The 24,857-nt window shown below is 41.1% G+C and overlaps 1 protein-coding gene across 17 annotated transcripts in view; it reads right to left on the minus strand.

Annotated features, from left to right (window-relative positions):
- Positions 1-24,857, minus strand: part of NRXN3 (neurexin 3) — a 1,723,243-nt gene that overhangs the window by 887,799 nt on the left and 810,587 nt on the right. For all 17 annotated transcript variants that reach the window (XR_014242461.1, XR_014242462.1, XR_014242463.1 and 14 more), the window contains one exon: positions 2,528-2,647. Coding sequence is in view for 14 of the 17 variants with exons in the window: in XM_082384655.1 (XP_082240781.1) it covers positions 2,528-2,647 (120 nt within the window). In the remaining 3 variants the exon portion in view is untranslated. The remainder of the gene's footprint in view (positions 1-2,527; positions 2,648-24,857) is intronic.

A 24,857-nucleotide genomic window follows, 5' to 3' on the forward strand; every position in this document is an offset into this window, starting at 1 on the left:
TGTCTGGAAAGAGCAGGGTGAGGTCGCCATCTAGTGGCTGTTTATTCAAAACACACTGCAAATAGCACTGTTGGCTTTACTGGGCTAAACCCAGAGGAGGCACCAAGGGACGTGAGACGTATCACTGCTGCCTTTGCAGGCTGCCCTCTGCATTCCCTCATGGGGATTTCTTGAAGAATTAATTCAGGTTGCCTGTGGGTTCTAAAGCTTACAATCATTCTGCTTATTTTCATTACATAAAGCTAAGTTTCCCTTCAGGCATAGAAAACAGCAACTGTATCTCCCACTACTAAGTTATGTCTATGTACAATTGGAGGATGTTGGCTAATCACTGTAGTTCTGTTTGTCTTCTCTTTGGGAGGGAAGGGGTTGGATACTGTTGTGTACCCACCGAAATGTATTCCTCACCTCACCCCAATCCATTCCACTATATTTTACCTATAGTGTAAGACATCATTTTCTTAGGATGAACTAGGAAGTCTGACAAGCAGCTTGATTTGGTCAAATCACACAGACATGAATTTAGAGCTTACGCACACAACTCCCTCTAAGTTCATGTTGCCCTTACGTAAAATGACAATAAGAATACTTAACCTGCAAGGCAATGGTGCGCTCCAGAAGATTACAGGAGTTGCTATGTGTACAATGGCTAACCCAGCACCTAATGCCAGCTGGGCACTGGACATATGTGAGCTGTTCTTCCTCCTTCCAGACTCTCCTTCTTGACTCACGCACCCCCCCCCCCCCACACACACACACACTTCTACCTGCACAAACACATACATGGCTCACTATAATTCCTGACTCCAGGAGAACAGAAGCTCAGGCTCACGATTATAAAATTAAATTACAGAACCCAAAATTGCAGAAACTTTATTCTGAAAATAGTCTTAGCAATAATAGAATTTCAAGGTATAAAGCATTTTAGTGACAATGACTGTTAAACCCGAAGGCTGTTGACTCTAGCCTGTCTTATTCATGGAAGAAACTGTAGAGATGGCTTAGGCCACTGACTTCATTTGACAGGTCCAGAAACGGTAAGTGACTTTCCCAACATCCTGCAGAGAATCAGCACCAGGGTCCAGGTCTCCTGACACCAACAGCGTTCCGCCTAATACCCCATCCTGCCCCATGTTTTCCCTTCCCACACGGACAAGAAGTCTGCATAACAGATATGCATGGCTCGCAAATACTGGAGAGTAAAAATTTTAGAATGGGGCTTCCCTGGTGGCGCAGTGGTTGAGAATCTGCCTGCCAATGCAGGGGACACGGGTTCGAGCCCTGGTCTGGGAAGATCCCACATGCCGCGGAGCAACTAGGCCCATGAGCCACAACTACTGAGCCTGCGCGTCTGGAGCCTGTGCTCTGCAACAAGAGAGGCCGCGATAGTGAGAGGCCCACGCACCGCGATGAAGAGTGGCCCCCACTTGCCACAACTAGAGAAAGCCCTCACACAGAAACGAAGACCCAACACAGCCAAAAATAAACTAATTAAAAAAAAATTTTAGAATGCAGCATGTAAGATGCACTTAAAGATGCCTTCTCTCTTCTGCCCTAGATCTTATTAAATTATCCATCAAATTCTGCCCAAAGATCTACCTTCCTAAACCACTCCAGATTTCTCCAGCCCAAACTGATAATTGAGAAAATTATCTTCTGATTGAAAATTATAATCTTACCCACCCGAATTAGAATCTCATTATATATTCCTTGTCTTATTTTCAAATTCCCAAGTCCTATCTCATCTACAAAATTGGTTCATTGTTGAAGGAAATAGGTAATTTTGTTCTTCCTTTTTATCTTCTACAATCCCTAGCACATTCCTGGAATATAACAGGCTGTCAAGAAATACTTACTGCTTGTGTGAGGGTCTGAATGTTCCTTTACGCTTGTATGGATTCATTCACTTATTCCTTGCCCTCCTAGAATGTAAATTCCACCAGACCAAGGACTTGCCTAATTGTCCACCACCACATTCCCAGTGCCTTCTACAGCAGTGCTTAGTACAGAGTAGGTACTCAATTAATAATGATTAAATAAATTATTAAATAAATGAATAATTATTCAGCACCTACTAAGTATCATGCACTTACTTCGGTACTTACTTGTACCTATAATGTTCTGAATTTCTGGTTTATCCATCTCCCTCTACTGGAGAGTGACTCATTCAAAAGGGAAGGAACTGGCACTCTGAAGGATGACTGATAAGTGGTTTTTGAGTAACTGAATAATAGAAGGATCTGTAGAACTCTACGTCTGTTCTCCAGACACATACTCTGTGCCTAAGGAGAGAGCCCCATCAATATGTAACCACAGTAGTGGATAAGTTCTGTAATACAGATCAATGAAAAGGGATTATGAAAATATAGAGGAAGATCTTCTTAGTCTTACCTGAGCTTGTCACACAGAACAAGACATGTGACTTCTGTTTAGCAAAATACAAGGTTTTCAAAAACAACACTTTGCTCACTGAATGACCAAGAGGAGTCTGAGAGCAGAGAGACAAATTCACTGCAGCTGTACTCACCCTCAGCCACATCATCGTCCACGGTTAACTTAAGGCTTTTTCCCCTCCGCACCACCCGAACGGTGTGCCATTCGTTGTCATTGAGCTTCTGCCCCGCATACAGGGTCTCTGGTCCTTTGCCTAAGGGCAGTGGTAAGTGCCAAAGTTAGAATCAATTCTAAAAGTAGTGTTCATGGCATCAGAGTTGTCAAAGCCACACTGGTGCACATGACCCAATAGCATTCAAGGAATCGTATCCCTCCAGAGCCCATCTGAGTTTCACTGATCCGACAGGGTCCTCCACAGCAGTCCCCAGTGCAAAATCTCAACTGAATCATAATGGACGATAACAGATAAGTGCCCTCCTTTATCTAAAGGTGCGAGATATTTAAAATGCCAATGGCAATAAGCAAACATGTACAGGGAACAGTAGTCAGCTGTCACTTTGTTTCCTAAAGGCTTAGACTTCAGATGAATTTCTTGAAGGTACAGGAAATTCATCATACATTCCTTTAGACTCATTTGGTCACTCAGGCATAATACACCAGTCTGGCTTTTGCAGAGTATCCACCAATTCGATGAGAAAAGAGCTATGCTTTTAACTTGACATTTCCATTAACCCATGGTCTTACCAGAATTCAGTGACCATAGAGATCACAACAGTAACTGTTACCATAATAATAATGTCAAGGCTTAAACCCCATTATAAATAATGCTCCTGAAGGGAATATGATGGGCCCCAGACCTATTCATTGTTCATCGTCTTCCAAAAAGATCCAAAGACTTAAAAAATGAAATAATGCAAAATTCCAAAATTGAACCTGTTTAGGTCAAAAGAATATTCATTAAAACGTGCCACTAAATAAAGGAATAAACCAAGTTGCCTCAAAAGATCCATGATCAAGATGCTCAAGATGATGTTCAAGTGAACCCTAGGAAGAATCAGGTGCAACAAGGAATTATGGTATTTAGGGGCAGAAGTTGGCAAGACAAACATTGAGGCATTGAAACATTTCAGTTAGTGATGAGGGGGAGTGGAATATTATGTTTCACTCGCCATTGAACTGAGATGTAAGTTGAAAGGACAAAGAAGATTGCATAGAACCAGAAAACTCAGAACAAGTTTGCTCTCTCTACATAGATAGCTGATCCCATGCAGAAAGACACTGCTTAAAGCTTCCTACATTAGTCAGTCAATATATGTAAAGCCTTACTTCCGGAAATAACTTGCAAAAAAAAAAGATGAAACAGGTAACTGGGCAATACATCTCTATGGATGTTATGCATCTGCAATATTTCAGAAGACTACACACTTGGCTCCAACATATAGGAGCACAGGGCCAGGTACATAGTGGGTGCTTTAATGAGTGCTTGTTGAATAACTGATGTCTACCTATGTCTTTACTTCTTTGGAAACCATCAAATAAGGTCAATATACTTTTATCTAAGTAATTTTGAAACTTTTATTATATATCTTTCCTTAACCACTCTCCCCACTCCTCTACCTCCAAGACTGAAGATATTATATATCGTTTAGGGGAGAAAAGAAAAAAAGAGTATCACTTGGGTAGAGATCTTTTAAGCTAGGTCATTTTAAATTGGATCCTTTAATTTTGAGTAATTAGTATTTCTATTAAGTGCTGCTTATAAGAGTTATGACAGTAGCTGAAGTTTGGGGAAATTTCTTTCTTGAAAAATAAACAGGCTCTCAAAGTGGAAAGGTTTCTTTCAATCACAATGTATTCAGCAGGTAATTTGTGTTTAATATTTTTCAGAATGTACCTATACCCCACGTGCAATCCATAGTTACAAAAATCCTGAGAATTCAGTGAAGAAACTTAGAATGGACCAAATATACCCAGAACTGAGTAATGATGCTATGAGACCAATGAAAAAAATAATTCTACAACAAAAGATGTAATATGCAATCTTAGCTTCTCTTTGTGAGTATTCCTGTCTTTCATATTATCGAAAATGTATACACTGTAACAGGCTTTTCCCTACATTTCAACTGATTAGATAGCACTGTTCCTTATCTCATTAAATTTAGGTCTATGAGTGATAACAACAGCACACTGTGTGGGCATTGGGAGAAAATGGACCCACATCTTGTGGGTACTTTGGAGCAAGAACAGATGTTCTCAGAAGAAACAAATCTGCCTTTGTTTTTTTATGTTTTTATCCTCTTTATTCTACATGCAAATGCTTCGATAAGAAAGAAGAAAGTAAAGAAAGATGTGGAAAATATTGGCTACGGAGGCAGAACTGCTACAAACATAGGCGATTTAAAGAGCTCTTATAGGTGGCATCTGTTCTTTAGACAATTTTCGCACATCGCTTAATTTTTAGGATTGGGAACAGATAAGAGGGAAAAATACTAACACAAACACAATCAGTTATAGGACATTGCATTAGTGCCATATCAGCCATAGAGATGTGAAAACAAGCTTTGCCTCAGCCCAGTGTGTGTTAAATGCTGCTGATATTTTGCAGGTACTTCTGGATTCCTTGAAATGTCCACTATGGTCAGATTGAAAATTTGACCCTAAAACTTTAGGATGTGATGGCCTGTGACCAAAAATGTGAAAAAAATAACTGAAACCTCTCATACCCTGCTGCTTGATTACACTTTACCTCCCACCCTACTAATCCTCATTACTCTAAGAGTAGAAAAAAAGATTCATACTCATCTCCATAAAATGGCAGGGAAATGAGTATTGTTTGATATTTATTTTCTAGCGATAAATAGAGAAATCTCAATGAGCTTCTGGAAAACTCTCAGCCTCCAAAAGTGGAGAGTCAATGGCATTTATCTTTAATCAAGCAAAAAGGTCAATTTGTCCTACTAGAAGGAAAATGAGGTTTAAACTCAGCTGGAAATGTTCACAAATAGAGGGGAAGGGCAAATCTAATCTGTAGCCTAAGTATAAAAATGGATTGATAAGTGATGCAAGATGCAGACACAAGCTGAAAGTTGAAACATACAGATGGATAGGTTTTAGGAATAAGAGGATTCAGTTTGGAACAACTTCTCTGGAAGATTCAAGCATGAAGCATCAGTAAAACAATGAATGTGAAGAGTTCTTTGCTGTTAAGTAAAGGATGGTCCAGATAAGAAGGAGGAAATCATTTTGTAAGTTGAGATTTAAAATGGAACTGGTGAGAACTTCAAAAAATATTATCAAAGCTATCAATTATCCAGCACTGTCCTTTTTCTTTTTAGAAGCTAGGAGAAGTATGATCTGCAATTGGGTACATATTGGATGCATGTATTAGATGCATGTTTCCTTCTTTTATAGTTTAAGTAATAAAGATTGATCACAAAACAATCCTTTGATTCCCTTTAGGCTGCTTAGATCATTAATGTTTGATCTAAATACAGAAAACTAATAAGTTGTCTGACACCCTGTAGTTGAATTTCCCAGGTAATGACACCCATGACTGGAGTAAAGAAGCAAAATTGCAGATGAAGATTTCTGGGATGCAGCAGTCTGTAGCAGTGGAGCATTGAATCATTTGTTATTGTAGAACAGAGATCCTTCAATGAATCCTCTGGGTAACACCACACAAATGCCCATTCAATACAGCCTCACTGCAAACTCATGTAGTATCATCTTTTTTAGTTAAGGCTGGTCTCACAGAAGATCCTCTGATGAACAGGGGATAGAGAATGAGAATCATGGATGAAGGACACAAACTAGACTGTTTTCTTGACCTATCCTACAGTAACCCCATGGAAGCTGGAGCTAAGAATAAAATCGAAATGAAAAATTAGGAGAAAAGTACCCTTTGAGAGAGAAATCATTGCTGATTGCTTGGAGGAAGATGACACTCAGATATGAGCAGAATGTCCCCTCTTTTGGCAGATAGGGAATAGAAGTATGTGGGAAAGATCTACATTTGAGCATTACTAAAGGCACCCACCTTCACAAGGTGGACTTTGGATTTTAATTATTTTGAACCCATTTAGTTGTGTGTTTCTTCTTAAACAGACTGTTCACAATACATGCATTTGTTATTCCCCCCAGGAGCAATATAACCAGCAAAACTACAAGATACCCAAATATCTCGTATTTCAATAATCTGTCAATATATTTCTAAGACCTGCCCAAACCAACTAAACCAGATGGTTTTGCTCATATGCAGGGAGTAGAAATTCCTTCCATGTTCCACAAAGTGCTATTTCTAAAAGTGGGTGGGTACCACTTAGAAACTTTGGCGGGAGGGGTAGGAGGGACTAAGGAGGCAACACCTGCACCATAATCACTGAACATCTTCCTATTTGTGCAGGAAGGGAAAAGGGACAATATCTTGATTTCTCTTGGAACTATGTTTCACATGAATCAAAATTCCTACAATGAATTAAAAAAGATGAAATTCACTCCTTTAGAAAGGTATAGTGAAATGCATGTGATTATACATCTAAATGACATGGCAAATAAATACACAAAGTGATGGACTGTGTTAGGTTTAAAGAACACCAAAAATATTTAAAAAGAGAAAACTTACCTTATTTCCACCAGCACCTTAGGTTGGGCTAGCTGAGCTGTGACAAACATTTTACTAAGCCTATATAGCACCATATATTTTATGAGTCTTCCTCTCCAGAGAGAATAGATTCAGCAAGTAAAGCAGGGGTAAGGAGGAAAAGAATGGGACTAAAGAATAAGGAGGGTGACAGGGAAGTAGGAAAAAAGCATTTTATTTGTCCCCCAAAATTTCATGTTCTGCTTGTTTTCTTTGGGCTGACAACCCAACAGAGAGTGAGAAGTGTTTTGTTTTGTTTTGATCAAACTTATTTTTGTCAAAAGCACTCATTTTCTTTGAAAAAAATTAAATCATATTTACTTATAGAGCCAGTTTGGTGAAATATTTCAAATAGATCATTTCATTTTTTACTGGACTCTTCAGGACTCAGGAAGAGCTGTCATATTTCCTACAATAGATACAAGAAGCAGAGGAGGCTTTCTGGAAGCCTTGTATTAAGAAGTCTCCCAGTGAAGTATGTGAGAAAGACAAGTGAGCAAATCGTTCAGCTTGAGCCCATACACCCTCCTGGAGGCCTGCTTCTAGTTAAAACCCACTGAAGACACCAGCGATATGTATTGGGCTTGAATAGGTCCATGTCCCACCAGGCCTGCCACATGCAACATGTATGTCTCTGGGCTGCCATCCCTTTCCCTGTGGCTCACTCTCTACTCTGCTTTTCCAGGTGCTGACAGAGTCCTGTTACTAATACCAACCACATATCACAGAGTTTACTCACATATTTAACAAATGGTAAAAGAGCATCGGCTTGGGTGCAGGCACCATTCTAGGTGTGAAGGATGAAGAGGTGAACAAGACAGACCAGGTGCTCATCCTTTACAGAGCTCACAGGCTAGTTTGGGGTGCGGGGCAATGAAGGATAAAATACAAATTGAAGAACATGAGATAATTTCAGATAGGTTGGGTTCTATGAAGAAAATACAACAAGGTAATATGATGAGAAGTAATTGGGGTGGGAAGTGGGAATAGAGGATTGGCTACGTCACAGAATGTTCCAGACAGGCCTCTCTGAGGTGGCATCTCTATTCTGGCCCTGTACCAGGTTGGATGGAGAGCTATTAAGTGAGACGGTACATTTGAGAAGGAGCCAAGCATGCAAACATCTGAGGCAACAGGAACAGCCAGAACAGAAGCCCAGAACGAGGCTGGCGTGTTGGAGGAGCGAAAAGAAGTCCCTTATGTCTGCAGAGAGGCTGTGACAGGAGAGAAGATGGCAGCGTACACAGAAGCCAGATCACAAGAGGCCCTAGAATCTGAATGCTGCTCTAAATGCAGCAGGAAGCCACTGGGAAGTTTTCAGCAAGGGGATCATAGGACCAAATTTAAGTTTTAAAACTCACTCTGGATACTATGGATGCACTGGCCCAGAAGAGACAAACAATGGAGACAAGGAGATGTACTAAAGAGCTGTTAAAGGCAGGAAATGAAAGTGACCTGGACTAGGGAGGCAGCAGTAGAAACAGAAGTGGTGAGGTTTGGGATGTATTTTAGAGGTGGCGTCAACAGTACTTGGAGATTGGTTTGGGAGGTGGATTGGAAGTGGGAGAGAGAAAGAGAAGAATCAGTGATGACTCCCAGATTTGGTCTGGGAACCTCGGTGACGGAGGCACCTTCAACTGAGATGAGAAAGATTCCAGAAAAAGCAAGACATGATTGATCCTATTAGCCAGGGGAGCTTACTTCTGTTATTTGTGTCTTTCCTACCTAGCATCAGTCACACTTGTTATCGTCTCCTGCCAGCTTCCTACTGATGAGAAGTGTGAATCAGAGTTCACTGCTTGCAACCTTGACACAGGGTTGCTGGGTTTCTGTTATCTTTCTTTCTCTGACTCTGTCTGTCTGTCTCCCTCTCTCCCCTCTTCTTCCCTCCTTCTTTTCTCCTTTCCTTCCTTTAAGAAAAAACATGCTACCTTTGTAATCCCCAACAACTAAGCAGAGTATCTTACACCAAGGAGGTGTTCAACATACTAGAAAAAAAAAAAAAACAACTACTGAGTGAATAAATAGAATTGAATGAATTAAATAACAAATTAGTAGACAGGTTGAGGGAGGGAGAAGAAATGGAAGGGGAGCTGAAGAGAGTTACAAATAGTATTTTAGCAATATAATGAATTGGACCAATTTCAGGAAGATATTCAGTACAGAAATAAATACATTTAGTTGAATTAAGAAGTGAATACGTAAAATTGGATGAACAAATAAATAACAGAGTAAATTTGTTGAAGGTAGAGGAAGAGAAGGAAGGGAAAGGAGCATAAGAGACCTGAACATTGCATTTTGTGAATTAGTGAATTAGACAAATCTGAAGCTAAAAGACACCAGGCAGCAGATATAAAGACACTACCTTTCCTTTTAAATATATATATATATATATATATATATATATATATATATTTTTTTTTTTTTTTTTCCCCAGCCAGAAGACAATGCATCCTTCTGGGAAACTCACATGGGGATGAAGGAGCTACCAAGTACATTCATACATGATCTTATTTAGGTTCATAATATGAGGCTGATACAGTTTACCCAACTTTACAATAAAGAGGCAGGGCACAGCACCACAAGGTCAAGGTCACACAGCTATAGGACTCAACCCCCAGTCAGTCCGCCTGCAAAATCTCTCCACTGAGCCTCATTTGTTCTCACAGCTCCATCAAGGTTACACTCCCGGGTCGTCTCAGTCCAGGTATTTGAGGAGGATTGAGGTGAGCCCAGGTAAAGGACATGGAGAAAATCAGAACACTGCCTAATATGAAACAGGAAATCTAATTTGGGGGTTTAATGAAAAGTAGGACCTGAGTTCACTTTGTTTTTCCAATTTCCAAGACTAGGATCTAGTCTTAGCATATAGGACCTACTAATAAAACCAAAAGAAGTTAAAAGTTTATACTGGAAATGTAAGTGAAGGGTAAATATGCCATCATATTTTGATGCACCAGCAAGCGACGCTTTTGGTGTCCCACATCGCGTCCCGAGCCAACCTCAGATCTCAGCCACAGAGGCAGTGGGCAGTTACTGCTACACACCGTCTCACACACAGTCTGACAGTCCCCGCCTCAGGCAGGGCCAGTTCTCAGGTCTTCTCAGGCTTCTCTGAAGCCTTCCTTCTCTGCACACAAGAGCAGCAAAGTGGGGTAGTGGGGCTGACAAACAGGGGGGATGGAGCTCAAGGATAAATGTCCCAGTCGCCTGTCTCTCAGGCAGACAGCTCTTGGAGGTGCTCATCACCACACCCTCCATCTGCCCCACTTCCATGTGGCTCACGGCGGAATCCTTGACCATGGACGCTTGCATTGGTGTTTCTTCCTTCATGCTCGCTATCTCTGCTCCTTCATTCCTACTTTTGGGATCCCTCCCAAATAAACAACCCGACCCAAGTCCTTGTCTCAGACTCTGCTCCCAAGGGAATGCAGACTAAGATGAAACACGTAGCACTTGATCCCTTCCTGTTGACCCCTTCCTCCCTAGTAACTTAAGATGGTACAACCACGCTGTGAGGTGGGTGATACCACTTATATGATGAGATCCAGAGAGGTTAAGTGACTTTCCCAAGGTCACAAGGCTATTATATTATGACGTTATTAAATCAAGAATCCAGGCTTCCTGACTCCACGGATAGAGCTCTTTCCATTAACCTCTAGCTGCCTGAAGTCTATGAAGTCCAGGGAAGACAGGGGACAGTGGTCTGCTATCAGCACTGAGGGCAGACTTCGGGGCTATGGTTGTAAATTAGCAAATAGTGACCAAATGCTTGAGGTTGTGAGAAAGTGGCATAGGTCTCTGAGGACAATCACCGGGCTCTCTGCTATGAGGACCCATGAGGACCCATAAGGACCATGGAGGGCTTTTGAGAAGGTGAGATCACCATCATTCTTAATTAGCTTAGGTCTGTTCAAAATAAAAGTTAAGAGACATGGTCTCCATACCCACAATCCCTTCAGGCTCTATGTTTTTAATAATTACCACATCCCAGGTGGTGGACTTTATTTTAAATATAAAGATATAGTCACTGGGTTTTAAAAAGTATCCCCAAAACACAGAGTTCTGTGAAATGGCATTTCCATATCAATCCCCTGTCTGCAGCACCTCCTTCCCACAACAGAAAGTACTAAATCTAAGGTAAGAATAGGAAAGGAATGATATTTCCAGCCTATCTCCTTGGGAGGATAATTACAAGGTCTACTGGCTTATGAGATTGATGACATTAGCTGATCACCCACTGTGGACACGGGAAACTGCCACACAGAATGGTCCTATCACCTGGGTGGACCCTCTTATCCTTTTAACATCTGGTTTGTGCAACTGGGGAATCCAGGAGGTTGGATTAGCACAAAGATCACTCTATTCTGGTCCTAGTTCACTAAGATGATGATCCTTTTCCCCCCTAAAATAATGTGTATGTAGGTTTGTAAACATGAGAAATTATAGCTCCCCATCTCACTAGAAATATCATCTCTTTATGGTACTCACCAAAATAAAACTTGCAAGACAAGCACATAGAGGGAAAAAAATTAAAACCAGAGCATTAACAAAAATAGATCTAGTATTTTAATTCAGATGTATTTGTCTCCCCTTAAGTAATGTAAATGCAACAGACTGCTCATGCAGCAAGTGTGGCCTTGGGTCAGACATGCAAAGTGGCTACCCTGGCAAACATGACTAATTTCCTTGTGCTGTCTTTGCACCTTTGTGCAATGCTTTGAGTAAGGTATGGACATGAACTTCAGACTGCTGAGTGCTTTATCCATACACCCTGAATTCCTGACTCAACTGGGGGCATCAAACAAAAGGAATTGTTACTATTGAAGAGGGTGAAATCACCACCCCACTTCCAGGCTGTATAAAGGATGATAAGTTTAATTGAGAGGTTCACTAAGTGCTATAAAGCATTGTGGAAGTTTCTGTGGGTGCAAAGATGAAAAAGACACACTCACTGTAACCAAGGAGTTCAGAGCCTACTGGAACAGTTGAACAAATAAAAACCAATTGTGTGGGAGGAATGAGTATAGAGGTTTGCCCTGGGTACCCTGGTGGTCGGGTGCTTAGTCTATCAAGAAATCTGAGTCATTAACTACCCTTTTCTCTTCATATTTGTTCATGCAGGACCATACAGATCGTATAAGCCAGAGACCAAGACCTTCATTTCTATCTTCTCAACTCTAAATAGTACTATCTTTGGCATGCACAGTGGATTCTCAAAGTTGAAGAGTGAATGAATAAATTTCTTTTTCTTCTTACACTTGTATTAGACTCTGTTAATAATAGCTAATACGTATATTTTACTTACCAGACACTGGTGACTGGACACCAGTCTAAGTCTTTCACTAATTAATTAACACATTAATCACATAAGGTTGTCGTGGTTGATTGTATTATTGACAATATTTGCTGCCCCTTCCTATCAGCCTTTTCCTAAATAGGTCCATCCTCTCTGGAGGATTATATTTCTTGCCCCATTAAGTCAGACATTTTGTGTGGCTTGCTTTATAACCAAAGAAACATGAGGAGAAGTGTCTTGGGCCGCTTAGACGGTGTATGAGCCATCACATCACATCATAAGCTCTCTTTTCCCTTTGCCACAAATCCAAGATGTGACACATTAGGGCTGCTTCTTCAGCCAGGGTCTAGAAATGAAGAGGACGCGAAGCTGAGCTGTAGCAGAACCACGATGGACAGAACCAGGATGATGCAAGGAGGTGTTTTTGACTGAAGTATAACTGAGCAGAGCTGATCTATCAATATCCACACTTGAACTTGAGGAAACCAAGGTAGAAAAAATTTCAGTCAATTCTCCAGGGCCACATAAGTAATCATTGCTGGGATTTGAATATGGCAACCTGGTTCCATTTTGCCCTTAACGACTACACTCTACAGCCTCTATTAGCCAAGGGATGAACTAAGGATGGCTAAGGATGAATCCTCACAGTGAACTAACTATTCTACACATGCCCTTGAGGAAAAAAATACAAAACTATTAAATCAATGTATACAATGGAAACACCTTTAATTTCTGGGTGGATAGAAGACAAAGAAAGGCAGAGAAGAAAAAGAAGGCAAAATGAAATGGGACAAGAGAGAAACATACAGAGAAAATGACATGGGAAAGAAACAGATTAAGAGAAATCTCAATGTTTGTCAAATTGCTCAGAGGCAAATCTCTCTTCTGGATTTTTTTATGTCTAAAATGCTGCCAGAACACAGAGCAAACAAAAATGTTTAGAAGCATGTATTTTGGAAATTATCTGGGTTTTTCCACTTTAATAAAATATACTCCTCTGTTTGTGATCTATATAGGATGACAAGAGGCACATCTCACCCAGGGGGATGCCATTTAAATGCATGGAACGGTCCTGTCATTTTAACTTTCAGATTTTCCAGCGCTGTTAGGAAGTAATTTAGGCCAGTGGATCTCACATTTTAAATGTGGTAAGAAGCATCTGTGGATAATGTTAAGAATTCAGATTCCGGGACTCCAGACATTTTATTTGTCTTTTGCCAATCTTTATTTCTCTCCTCAATTCTGTTTTCCTATTTCATTTTTTTTCCAGGTTATCTCCTAGACATACCTTATTTTCCCAACCCTTTCTTTCCTCTGGTAAAGAGGAATGACCTCTTAAGGACATCACCACCCAGCTCTGCAGGCCATTAAGCTGGCAGTCATCCTGGACTCTCCTTTACCTCACCTTCTGCACCCAAACCACAGCCAAGCCAGGCAGTTCTATCTCCCAGGTACTGCCTGAGTCTATTCTCTCCATTAGCTCCCACCCCTGCTGCATGGGTTCTGGCCTCCCTCTGTTCCCACTTTAAGGAGACTGAGAGCGCAACTTTAGCAATACCTATCTATCAACCTTTCACACTCTGGTCAGAACTACTATCCTTCAACAGAAATTTCTTCATGACAGTTCCTACTTAAAATCCCCAAAGGCCACTAAATGTCTAGGTACAGTGAAGGCATACAGAGTCCTTGGGGATCTGGCCCCAGCATAAGTTGTTATAACCTCACTTCTCATAGCAAATATAACACACCAACTGCACCACCTTGCACCTGGCTATTTCATCAGCTTAACCCTATGCACTCTCAGAACCTAATTAAAACATTGCCACACCGAAGCCCTCCCCACCAAATTCCTTAAACTCACTGTAACTCTATTTTTTTTTTATCTGTATAGTAAAGAATAGTAACTACCTCACAAAGTTTTGTGAGGATGAATCAAGGTATTATGTGTAAAACATTTCATAGTGACTAGTGCCTACTACACGCTAAGGGAACATTACCAATCATAGCAATGGTGTAAATAGCTTTCTCCCTACCGTGTATGTGATTATGAAACCCACATTCAAGGCCTGAAGTAGAAGCCCACAGCAAACTGAAATTTGAACAGTATCATATGATGGGAGACATGGTTAATGCAACGCCGTCACATCACAAAATCAACTTGGAACATGACATCTGCAAGCAAAGCGATGGTTTTCATGAAAGTTTCTCCGCTTTCTCCCTCTTCCTCTCCTTCCCCCTCTCCTTCTCCCTCTCTCCCTCCTCCCTTCCTCCCTCTCCATTATTGGTTGAAGAAGAAACAAGGAGGAAGAAGAACCAAAAACACTTGCTGTTTACAGGCTACCTAGTATGGACCAAGCACACTATTTTCTATATCCCACTTACCTCTCATAAGCACAGTTATCTAATACTGCATGAAATTTGAATTTCTCATCCTGTTTTACATGGAAAACAACTGAGGCTCAGAGAGTTTAAGCACCATGAATAAGGTCATTTAGGTTGAAAGTGGCAGAAACCAGGTTCAGACAACTATCTCTGTGACTCCAACGGCAGTGCTTTATTCAGACACCTCAACTTTTTCCAGAGCCAATTATTTTTATTAGCCAGTACGTTAGTGCTTGAGATAAATTTCAGTGGCTATTAAAATAATATTGCTTATAGAGCATTTAGAGCTATTTATCATTTTCTTATAATACTGTATACCCTTGTCAACAAATGTTTGGCAAAGAGACGTTTTAAAGATATCCTCTCAAGATACTCATTTTTGTTTCTTTAAATCCATTACTAGGAGTTCTCCCCCCATTCTTATATATTTGGAAAATTCTGGAGAACCAACTTCACTTGAAAAAATCATTTCAAATGCATAATTCAGTGTGCTTATTAATTCCTTTTTTTCCCAACCTTTCACATCTGGCATATGGGTACCAGCGATTCTCCGGGTCTCCTTTACTAGTTGTGGCTCCCATGGCTGGGGATAGAGGCTCAATACAAAGACAGGAGGAGCTGGAGACAGGGCTGCTGAAGGTCACAGGGAAGGCTGGGATGAATCACTCACAAGACTGCTGGAGCCTGGTGATAGGCTAGCTGGTGAGGGAGGAGGAAAGGGTGTTCTGAGGAGAAGAACTAGGAGGGACTTGGGAGAGAGCTTTGCGGGGTACACGGTGGCTCCACGCTTGAAGGAAGGAGCTTTGTCCTGCTGGGGTGACTCTTCCTGGACAAACCTATGCACTGGCTCCAGAGCTATACACACCATATCGGCTCCTCATCGCACTGTCTACCCAGATGACCTTTCACTTGGTCAACACTGGACCAACATTGGTCCCCTGTAGCTAGAACACAGCCTCGCAGTTCTCTCTACTACTCTCTGACCCAAAAGCAAGCTCTTTCCGATTTTCTAACACTAAATGATGCGTCCTTTCCACACCCCTTTTGCTAATAGCGGGTCTGTTAGAATACAAAGCACTAAAATAGGGCCCTTGTCCATTTCAGAGGGTAATTAGACAGTCCCAGAGACGGCATAGGGTTGCTAGGGTGAAGGGCTGCGGGAGAGTTGTACGGATGATGGGGCATGAAATAACTGCTATACTTTGTATTGGGGCTTAATATTTAATTCTCACAATACTGTGAAGTAAGCATTGTGATCCCATCTTATAGATGATGAAAATTAAGGAACAGCTAATAAGCAGATCCAAAGCCAGGTTTATCTGAGCGTCAAGCCTTCATTCTTATACTAAACTGCCTTCTGGATGGATGATGAATGTGTGAGTGGCAGGTGGACCAGGTGTAGCGACCAATGCTGTCCTGCAGGAGTAGTAGTGGAGGTTGGGGGAAAGTACCCTGGCAGGAGAACCAGAAATGCTTCTTTGAACTGATTCTCAGGCTGCGTAAGAATGAGGGTGGGTAGGTGGGTGAGGCAGCAGGGGAATCCCAAGGAGGGACATGGATGGGAAAAGGGAAATGCCTGTGGGCCTTGGATCATGCTTCTGGGGGAGGGACATTTGCATATTGGGGTATTTGATTATTCAATGAATTTACATTGACTAGGGCATGCGTTAATATTTGTGGGAACTCAAGTGTCCCCCCCCCCAGTTGGATTTGAGGTGGGTCACTCTGGTCTCAATAACCTTTCTATTTCCCAATGATTCTGAGGTCAATGGTGGCTGCAAACTCCATATGGCCAGAGACGGCGTCAACCTTTTTAAAGTTCTCATCCAAGGCTGAGATGTGGTCATTACTCAACATGCACTTATGTGAATGTAAATAAATGCAGCTTATGGACACTGAAATTCAAACAGTGAATCAATCAACATGCTCGAACATGGAAATAGGGGGAAAAGTGGTTATGTGCTATTACATCTAATTATCCTGTTTGAAGTAACTTACACTCCAACCGCCTCATAATCCTAGCTACGATTCATACAATGTTGTGAGTTGATCCAGTTCCCTTGGGACCAGTGGAAAGACAAGTTCTAATATACAGTTTCGCACACAGTAGGTGTCCAATAGATTAGTGTTACTTGTTGTTATTATTCATTTATTAAGACATATTTAAGTGATTTTTAAAAATCAAGTAATAGGAATAAATAGTACTTTGGATAAAACATTCAAAGGAAGAAATGAAGGGAAAGAAAGTCCCATAAGGACTGAATTTTAAAATGACAAGTGTAAAAATCCTCCTCACTTCAAGAACAAATACCCCCCCATGGTTGCATAGTAACATTAATTTCTTTCTTATTAAATATTCATTAACTCAATAACTCGGCAAATACCACTCATTTATAACATGCAGGGCTTTGGCTAGTGGCTGAGGATAAAAGGAGAAATATATTAAAAATCCCTGAATAAAAGTTACTCAGAGTCTCATGGAGGACAGAGTAGTGTAAAAAATGTAATACAATGTTTTCAGTGCTCTCATAGTAGCATGTGCTTCTTACACTCTACTTTAGGAGCACAGCGAGAGGGAGGAGGTATTTCTGTATGTGTGTGTACACGTGTTTGCCTTTTGGTCTGGGTTTGGAGTTAAGAAGACAGCCGTGTTCAAGTAAGACTTCCTAGAGAAAGCAATGCTTATGCTGCGTAAAGGATGGACAGGAGCTAGTGCTCCAGGTGGACCAGAGACGGAAGAACGTTCTGTACACAGGCAGATTTGCAAGAGGCTGGCAAGTGCAGGGAATATGTGGGGTTCTATGTGGTAGGGAAGTGGAGGGCACTTTTAATGAGAGGTAGGAGATGAGTCTAAAGAGTGCTAGACTGTAAGGACCTTTATGCAATAACATATGAAATAAGATTTTTTATTTTATTTTCTAGACCAAAAAGAGCTCTTAAAATATCTTAAATAGGCTGCAATGTGTGTCTGCTGTATTATTTAGGATTATTCAATTTTACTATAGATTACAATAAAAGCAAAGGGCTAATAAAACTTATAGAATGTATTTAGTATAGAGAGCAAATGGTAACCTCTGACACCTGTTAAACATACAGAAAATAAAGAGAGCATATGTATTTTAAACAAAGATAAAATGGATGGACCAAACAGAGAGGTACTTGCCCATAGAAAGGGATGGAAGTACCTAGTAAACCATATATATTTATAAAGCTCAGACCTTGTCTGATTGACAGCTGTCATCCCTAAATCGGTCAACTCATTAGTGACATTCACTATGGCCCCATTTTTTCTCCGCTTGAGACACATAGATAAAACATATATGTGGTCATCAGGCTAACTGGTGAGCTATAGCTGTGGCCAGATCTATTTGCTCTTGTGTCTCCAGTAGGGCAAGCGTGTGATGACCCCAGATGCCTTCCAGCTGCTGTAATCCCTATCTTAACCTCAACTCTGGTCCTTGTAACCACCCATCAGCAGGAAAGGCTGATATGGCAGAGAGGGAACAAACTACATGAACACTGTGTGACCAAGGATCCAGGTAGAGTAGTCTTACCCTCCTGCTTATTATCCGAAGTGTGATCATCTGCCTGATCTCTTTCCCCTTGCTTTTTGCTGTGCACTTTAAGTGATTTAATGAACCATGTAATTACACATCTTAATCTGGTCTATGAGCATTTCTGTGCCATGACCCTTAGGGCAGCCTGCCTGAGTATACTTGGAGTATGACGATGATTTCCCACATGCCACAGGGATTGATATGATCAGATTACAGTTTTAGAAAAATCACTCTGGCCCTTCAAGCGTGAAGCCTAGAAGAGGGGTAAGGCTGGAGGTAGAGACCAATTCCTGAACCCCTTTGCCAGCCAATGAAACGCAACTCGGATTTCACAAAGCAAGGGTTAGATGAGAACTAGAAGCTCTAGTCCCACACAGGAGAAAATGCCCGGAAGACCCCAATTCTTTACTGTTAAATCAAAATAAACTCCACTCCTAAAACACCACAAAGACCATGCAAAAACCACTTAGAAGAAGAAAAAGAAGAAAAAATAACTAATGTCAAATAAAGGCTGAGATTCCTCCACATCCACCCAAGGTTATGCACCCTTCCTGGTACACTGATGGTGTCAGGAGAGCTTGCAGAGTTAACGGCCCACCACTATTACAACACAGTCCCATAATCTCTCCTGCAGGCCGGCAAGATACCCCGAAGAAACTGAAACCAGCACACTAAAAACACCAGGTGGAGGAAATGGCCAAACGATCATTCAAATGCCTCACAATGAGTAGTGAACCGGAGGGCATGACAAAGAACATTGGATTTCAAGCTAGCCAGACTTGGCTTCCCAAATTCCTGCTCCATAAGTACTAGCTGTGTGACCTTGGACACACACCTAAATGTCTCTGAGCCTCAATGTCTTAGAGTTGGAAACTGGTATGAACAATCGTTTTCATCAAGGGGCTATGGTGAAAGACATATGAGATAGCACAACGAATGTGTCCAGTTTGTCTGAATGTGACTGTCGTACTGTTATTTCTTCAGTCTCTGGTTTATCCCAATGCTAAAAATGTATTCCTTTAAGCATCCTAACACTAATGTTATGTTGCTAAGGAAACTTTTCTAGAGATAACCAAGGCTAGCATTGGGTCATTTAGATTTAAGCACTTAGGCTTTGAGAAACGCCAGCAAATTCTCCTCTCTGGGGAACACTGTTCAGCCATGAGCTTTGGGATGACTTAAGAAGCTTACAAATTCCTCTCACAGTGAACTCAACTTCAAGGCCACTGTGTGAAGCCAGTGTCATTTACAAGTGCCTCAGAGATGGAAAATTTCCCAGCGATATCTTCCATTCTATAAAGTCTGTTATAGTCTCATAGAACATCCTTCTATTTCTCATTTTTCCTTGCATTTCTTTTTTAAAATTATGGTTTTTCAACCTAACTAAAAACATCCAATTATTGTTAAATTGTGAAAAGGAGAAGATGAATTTGCGAGGCTAAATGATATGATGTGCAATTCAGATGGGTAATTTACCCAAATAAGGAAACTGAGAAGCCCAATTTCTCTGCTACTGTAAAGGAATATTGTACCAGATGAGCCCCTGCAGTTTCAAAGAGGGATGAAATACATAGGAAAGAAGCATGTTTAACAGGCAAGGCATCACCTACAACAAAGGAAGGGTAGGTACACACCATTAACATACTACTTGAGTAAGTACAGGCACTGCCAAAATATCTGTGGAATGAATCTGTAAAATCGAGATGAGAGAACTCTACAAATTCAGAAGGTGACTTGAAGATGATCAAGTCCAGTCCTATTTTATCTTTGACGAAGGTTCAAAGGCACAAAAAGGTTAAGTGACATGCCCAAATTCTTAGAACTAGTAACAGAGCGTGAGCCCAGGACTCTGGGAAATCACTTCAGTGGCCTCTCTATCAAGACATGAGTAACTCTTCAGGGTAACCGAGGCTGAGACTATGGAAACGCCTGATGGGAATGTTACCAGTAATGTTTTCCTTTAGAGTGAGGTATAATTGACATATAATAAACCACACATATTTAAGGTGATCAATTTGATAAGTTTTGACATATGAATAGACCTATGAAATCATTACCACAATCAAGATAGGGACCATAGGGCTTCCCTGGTGGCGCAGTGGTTGAGAGTCTGCCTGCCAATGCAGGGGACACGGGTTCGAGCCCTGGTCTGGGAAGATCCCACATGCCACGGAGCAACTGGGCCCGTGAGCCACAATTACTGAGCCTGCGCGTCTGGAGCCTGTGCTCCGCAACAAGAGAGGCCGCGATGGTGAGAGGCCCGCGCACCGCGATGAAGAGTGGTCCCCACTTGCCGCAACTAGAGAAAGCCCTCACACAGAAACGAAGACTCGACACAGTCATAAATAAATAAATAAAAGAACGTGAATTTCTTTAAAAAAAAAAAAAAAAAAAGATAGGGACCATATCCACCACCCCCAAAAGTGTCCTTGTACCAGCTTGTTATCCCTTCCTCAGGCCCCTCTCTAGGCAACCAAAGATCTACATTGTCACTATAGATTTGTTTGCATTTTCTAGATTTATATAAATGGAACCGTACAATATTCTTTTGTGTCTGGCATCTATTATTGTGAGCATAGTCCATTCCTTTGTTCTAATAAAAGCTTACCTTCTGTGAAAAGAGGTGGTGGGGCATATTTGGCTTGCAGCTTGTAGTTTGTCAGCAGCTGCTCTAGTTCTAGAGCCCATGCGCTTATTTCTATGCTGTACCCCATCCAGCAGAGGTCACTGGAGGTAAAATACGACTGACTGCTGGAGGCCAGACAAAGTAGGGAGGGCATTTGTGTTTGTGTGCATTGGGGAGCAGAGTGAATGTGAGTTACTAAGTGAGAGTTAAGGTAGGAAAGACAACAGATGATGTATAATGCTAAGGAACTGGACATTATTCTGTAAACAACTGAGAACCTTTGGGGAATTGAATAATAATATTAAGAAGAGAGTGGAGTGGATTAGGTGAAGACCAGAACAGACAGACTACAGAGAGACCACTGAATTTTAGGAAAGAGGTAAATAATCCTGAATTTAAAATGCTCTATAGCAGAAAGAAATAAGTAAAGGGTGTGAATAGAAGAGAGAGCTAGGTGATCAGCTGGGTGACAGGGTTGGGGGCTGGGAGGGGCAAATTAAGGATTACTTCCATGTTTCCAGCCTGCTTAACTTGGTCTTGCCACTTATTTTAGATGAAACAAAGAAAGATAGATCTGGGTTTGGAAGAAACACTGATCAGCTCTATTTCGTACATCCAGAGTTTGTGGGACATACGTGTGGGAATAACTAGGAAGTAATCAGAAATGTGAGCCTAGTATTCCAGAGCCAGATGGAGAAGATGAGGGCTTACATGCTCACATACATATATCCACAGCCCTTTGAGTCTGAAACTAGTTTTCATTGATCGCTGTCACCTACAAACTGCCAAAACCTCCCAGTGACATCATGAGTTGTGCCTAATGATGTCATGGGAGCCATGGCTGGTGTTTTTCAAATTCTTATCAGAGACGCCAAGCCAGAAATTGATAAAGCACTGTTGTCTCAAAACTACAGTGACTGACTTACCTTTCCCAGGTACCTGGGAGACATCTGCTTAGGCACAGGGAAGTACATGAAAGTGAGTCAATGTTTAATCCCACTGTCTTTCTCTTCTTAAACCACCACCCTTGGATCTCCACCACCAGGATAACCTACTGTGGATTGAGGGGCCTGGAGTGAAGGTATCCCTAGAAGCGTTGGAGCTGCCACGGTTTGTGAATCTGCCCCAGAGCTTCCTCTCCAGAAATAGCGCTCTGCTGGGCCAACGGGGGACCTTAAAATGCTTTAGAGCAGCATGTGTGCAAGGACACTTTCTAGGATCTCTTCACGTGTGTCCCCTTCCCGTCATGCACAGGCATCTGCCTGAGCTAGAAATAGACTGCAGAGTGACAATAAATTTAGCTAAGTCCCTATTCAAAGCCAGCAGTTCAGTGGTTTGCTTTGTTTTGTTTCTTGTTCTCTGGTGCCCTCCTGTGTTCTATTCTCAGATAACACCTGATTTACAAGATTTATAACACTTGATTTAAAGTAAGTTCAAGTACAAATGACTCTTCCTTTGAGAGCATAAAAAGACCACATGACCACATATCCTACAGGCTTCAGTTTGTTTCAACAAATACGTTTCCATATCAACACTGTTTTAAAACAGTAGAAGACAATCCCTAACGTTTAACACATTGCCTGCCATAAAGTAGAAGCTCAAAAAATATTTGTCAAATGAGTGAAGGTCCATTAGCCACAGAGTTAAATAAGGAAATCTGTTCAGGCTTTTTGGTATATTTCATTATAGCAAATTTATAGGGAATTGCTGAATTGCTTTCTTTAGCTTGGATTATATTTGTAACTACTTTATAAACTGCAACAACAACTATAAAGGAAGAGTCCACCATTTATTCTTTCATGCATTCCTTCATTCAGATATTTATTGACTTTGAACTATGAACTACACTCTGTTTTAAGTGCTAGGAAGTCAAAAAGGAAGATACAGTTCCTGCTCCCAGGTAACACACAGTCTAGTGGTAAAGACAGAAAAGTAACCCTAACATTTCAGCACAAGTAAAACCTGCTATAATAGAGAAATGCTTTGGCCATCTGCAGATCACAAGGGAGGGACAGATCATTCAAATCACAAATATTTTATGCTGCATATCGCAAACTCCGGAGCTGCTTGTGGGCTATCTTTCCAGCCCCACAGCTAGATTTTGAGTCCCTACAGGGTGACTTGGTAGCTCCTATTTGTACAAGCCAGCATCTCCAAGAATTCTAATTAACACATAGAAGGTACCCAGGATTTTTAACCTATTCACTGAACTCCTCTTATATTGGTTTCTATATCATTTGACAATAAGAACATATAAAGCTGGAAGGAATATGTCAAAAAATATTCCTTCATCTGCCTAATGCCTGGGAAGTTAGAGCTGAACGTTTGGAATTACAAGCATATGCTCCTTGCTTGCCTCTCTTGGTCACATCTAAGTTGCTAAATTCAAACACCACTTTACAGCCACAGTTCACAAATGTGTTCACTCCTTTTTCCTACCCTCAAGACACTTGTCCACCTGACTGCCCTACATCTACATTATCAGAGCATTCTTTTTGCAGGAGTTGTATCATCCGGTGATCTTGGGATATTTTATCCTTTGCAAGCAGACTCTGATTCCATATCCACTATTTCAATAAAGCCACTATTCCACCTCATCCTTTGAAACTCTTCTAGATCAAACAGAAAAATCAGATCACTTTTCAACAGGGCCTGGGGCTAAAATCTAAGGCACTAAACTGCCATCTTCCTTAGGCTGGAGACCTGCCTTAATTTTGTTCTCTAGAACTTGACTCCAAAAAAAATGTGAGTTCAAACATATCACTGAATTCAACCAGAACCATGTGCTGACTGCGAGCTCCTCCACCAGCCAGCACCACAGAGCCTGACTTCTCCCATTTTTACCTAATTGCCAAGCTCATGCCGCTCTCCCTTCTAGTCAAATGGTTTTCCTGGCTTCCTGGCTCACAGTCTTCTGCTTCCAAGAATTTGCTTGTGAACTTCAGTGTTCTTGAGACAACTGCAGCATTACCTTCCTCTCCTCCTTGGAAACTGCAACCCCAAACCAGCTCCTTTGGGATATTTTCACCTAAACAACATGGTCTAGAGTGGAGAGAACAGTTTTCTCAGGGCTCAGCACTGAACCTGGGTTCAAGTTTCACTTCTGCCCCTTCAGGTAAGGCACTTAACACTAAATATCTGATTCTCAATGCCCCATCTGTGAAATGGGACTACTCATACCCACAGCATGGAAACCTTCAGCAAGCATTCAATAAATGCTGGTTTCTAATCCTCACTTCCTCTCTGATTAATCCCACTCATTTTCTTATCTAATATCATAAAGTTCTATGATTACTGGACATTGATTATATCCCTGGGTTGGTTTTATTTTTTCATATTTTCTTCTCTCTCATTTGATCTTCTAAGAGCAGAGACCATCACATATTTCTGGTAGGATGCTAATTAATATTTTAGACACCAGATGCTATTGATCCTTTACATCAGTACCCCCACCAATCAGCCTGCTCCCCAAATCCTGCTTTACAACCCCAAGGTCTTGACTTTTTTTTTAATGAAAACCTCATTAGTTCTATGTCCAAATAATCTGATAAATCACAAGGGTTGAATAAGTCTGCCTTATAGTGGAGGTCACCTAAGGGGGGCAAAAAAAGACAATTTCAAGTTGTGAATCAATGAGAGGGCAAAAGACAAAAAAAATCTGTGTACAGTATGCCTGATCACAATTCCTTCATCTTATGCCTTATGCTCTAGATTTTGCTTAGGAAACAAAATTCTCCTTTTATTACTGTTGTAAATAGCAGGGCATCCAGATACTTCATCGCTTTTTCTCTTTCCACTCAAATTACATATGTGTGAATTACCCCAGTTTCATATGTATATATTTTAAATTTTGTTAGTCACCACCTGTACATTACATCACCAGCACTTATTTATCTTATAACGGGAAGTTTTTACCTTCTGACCACCTTTACCCACCAGTTTCATATTATTTTTTGTGCC

The sequence above is a fragment of the Balaenoptera borealis genome (assembly GCF_965194805.1).
Source record: "Balaenoptera borealis genome assembly, chromosome: 3".
Taxonomy (NCBI): domain Eukaryota; kingdom Metazoa; phylum Chordata; class Mammalia; order Artiodactyla; family Balaenopteridae; genus Balaenoptera; species Balaenoptera borealis.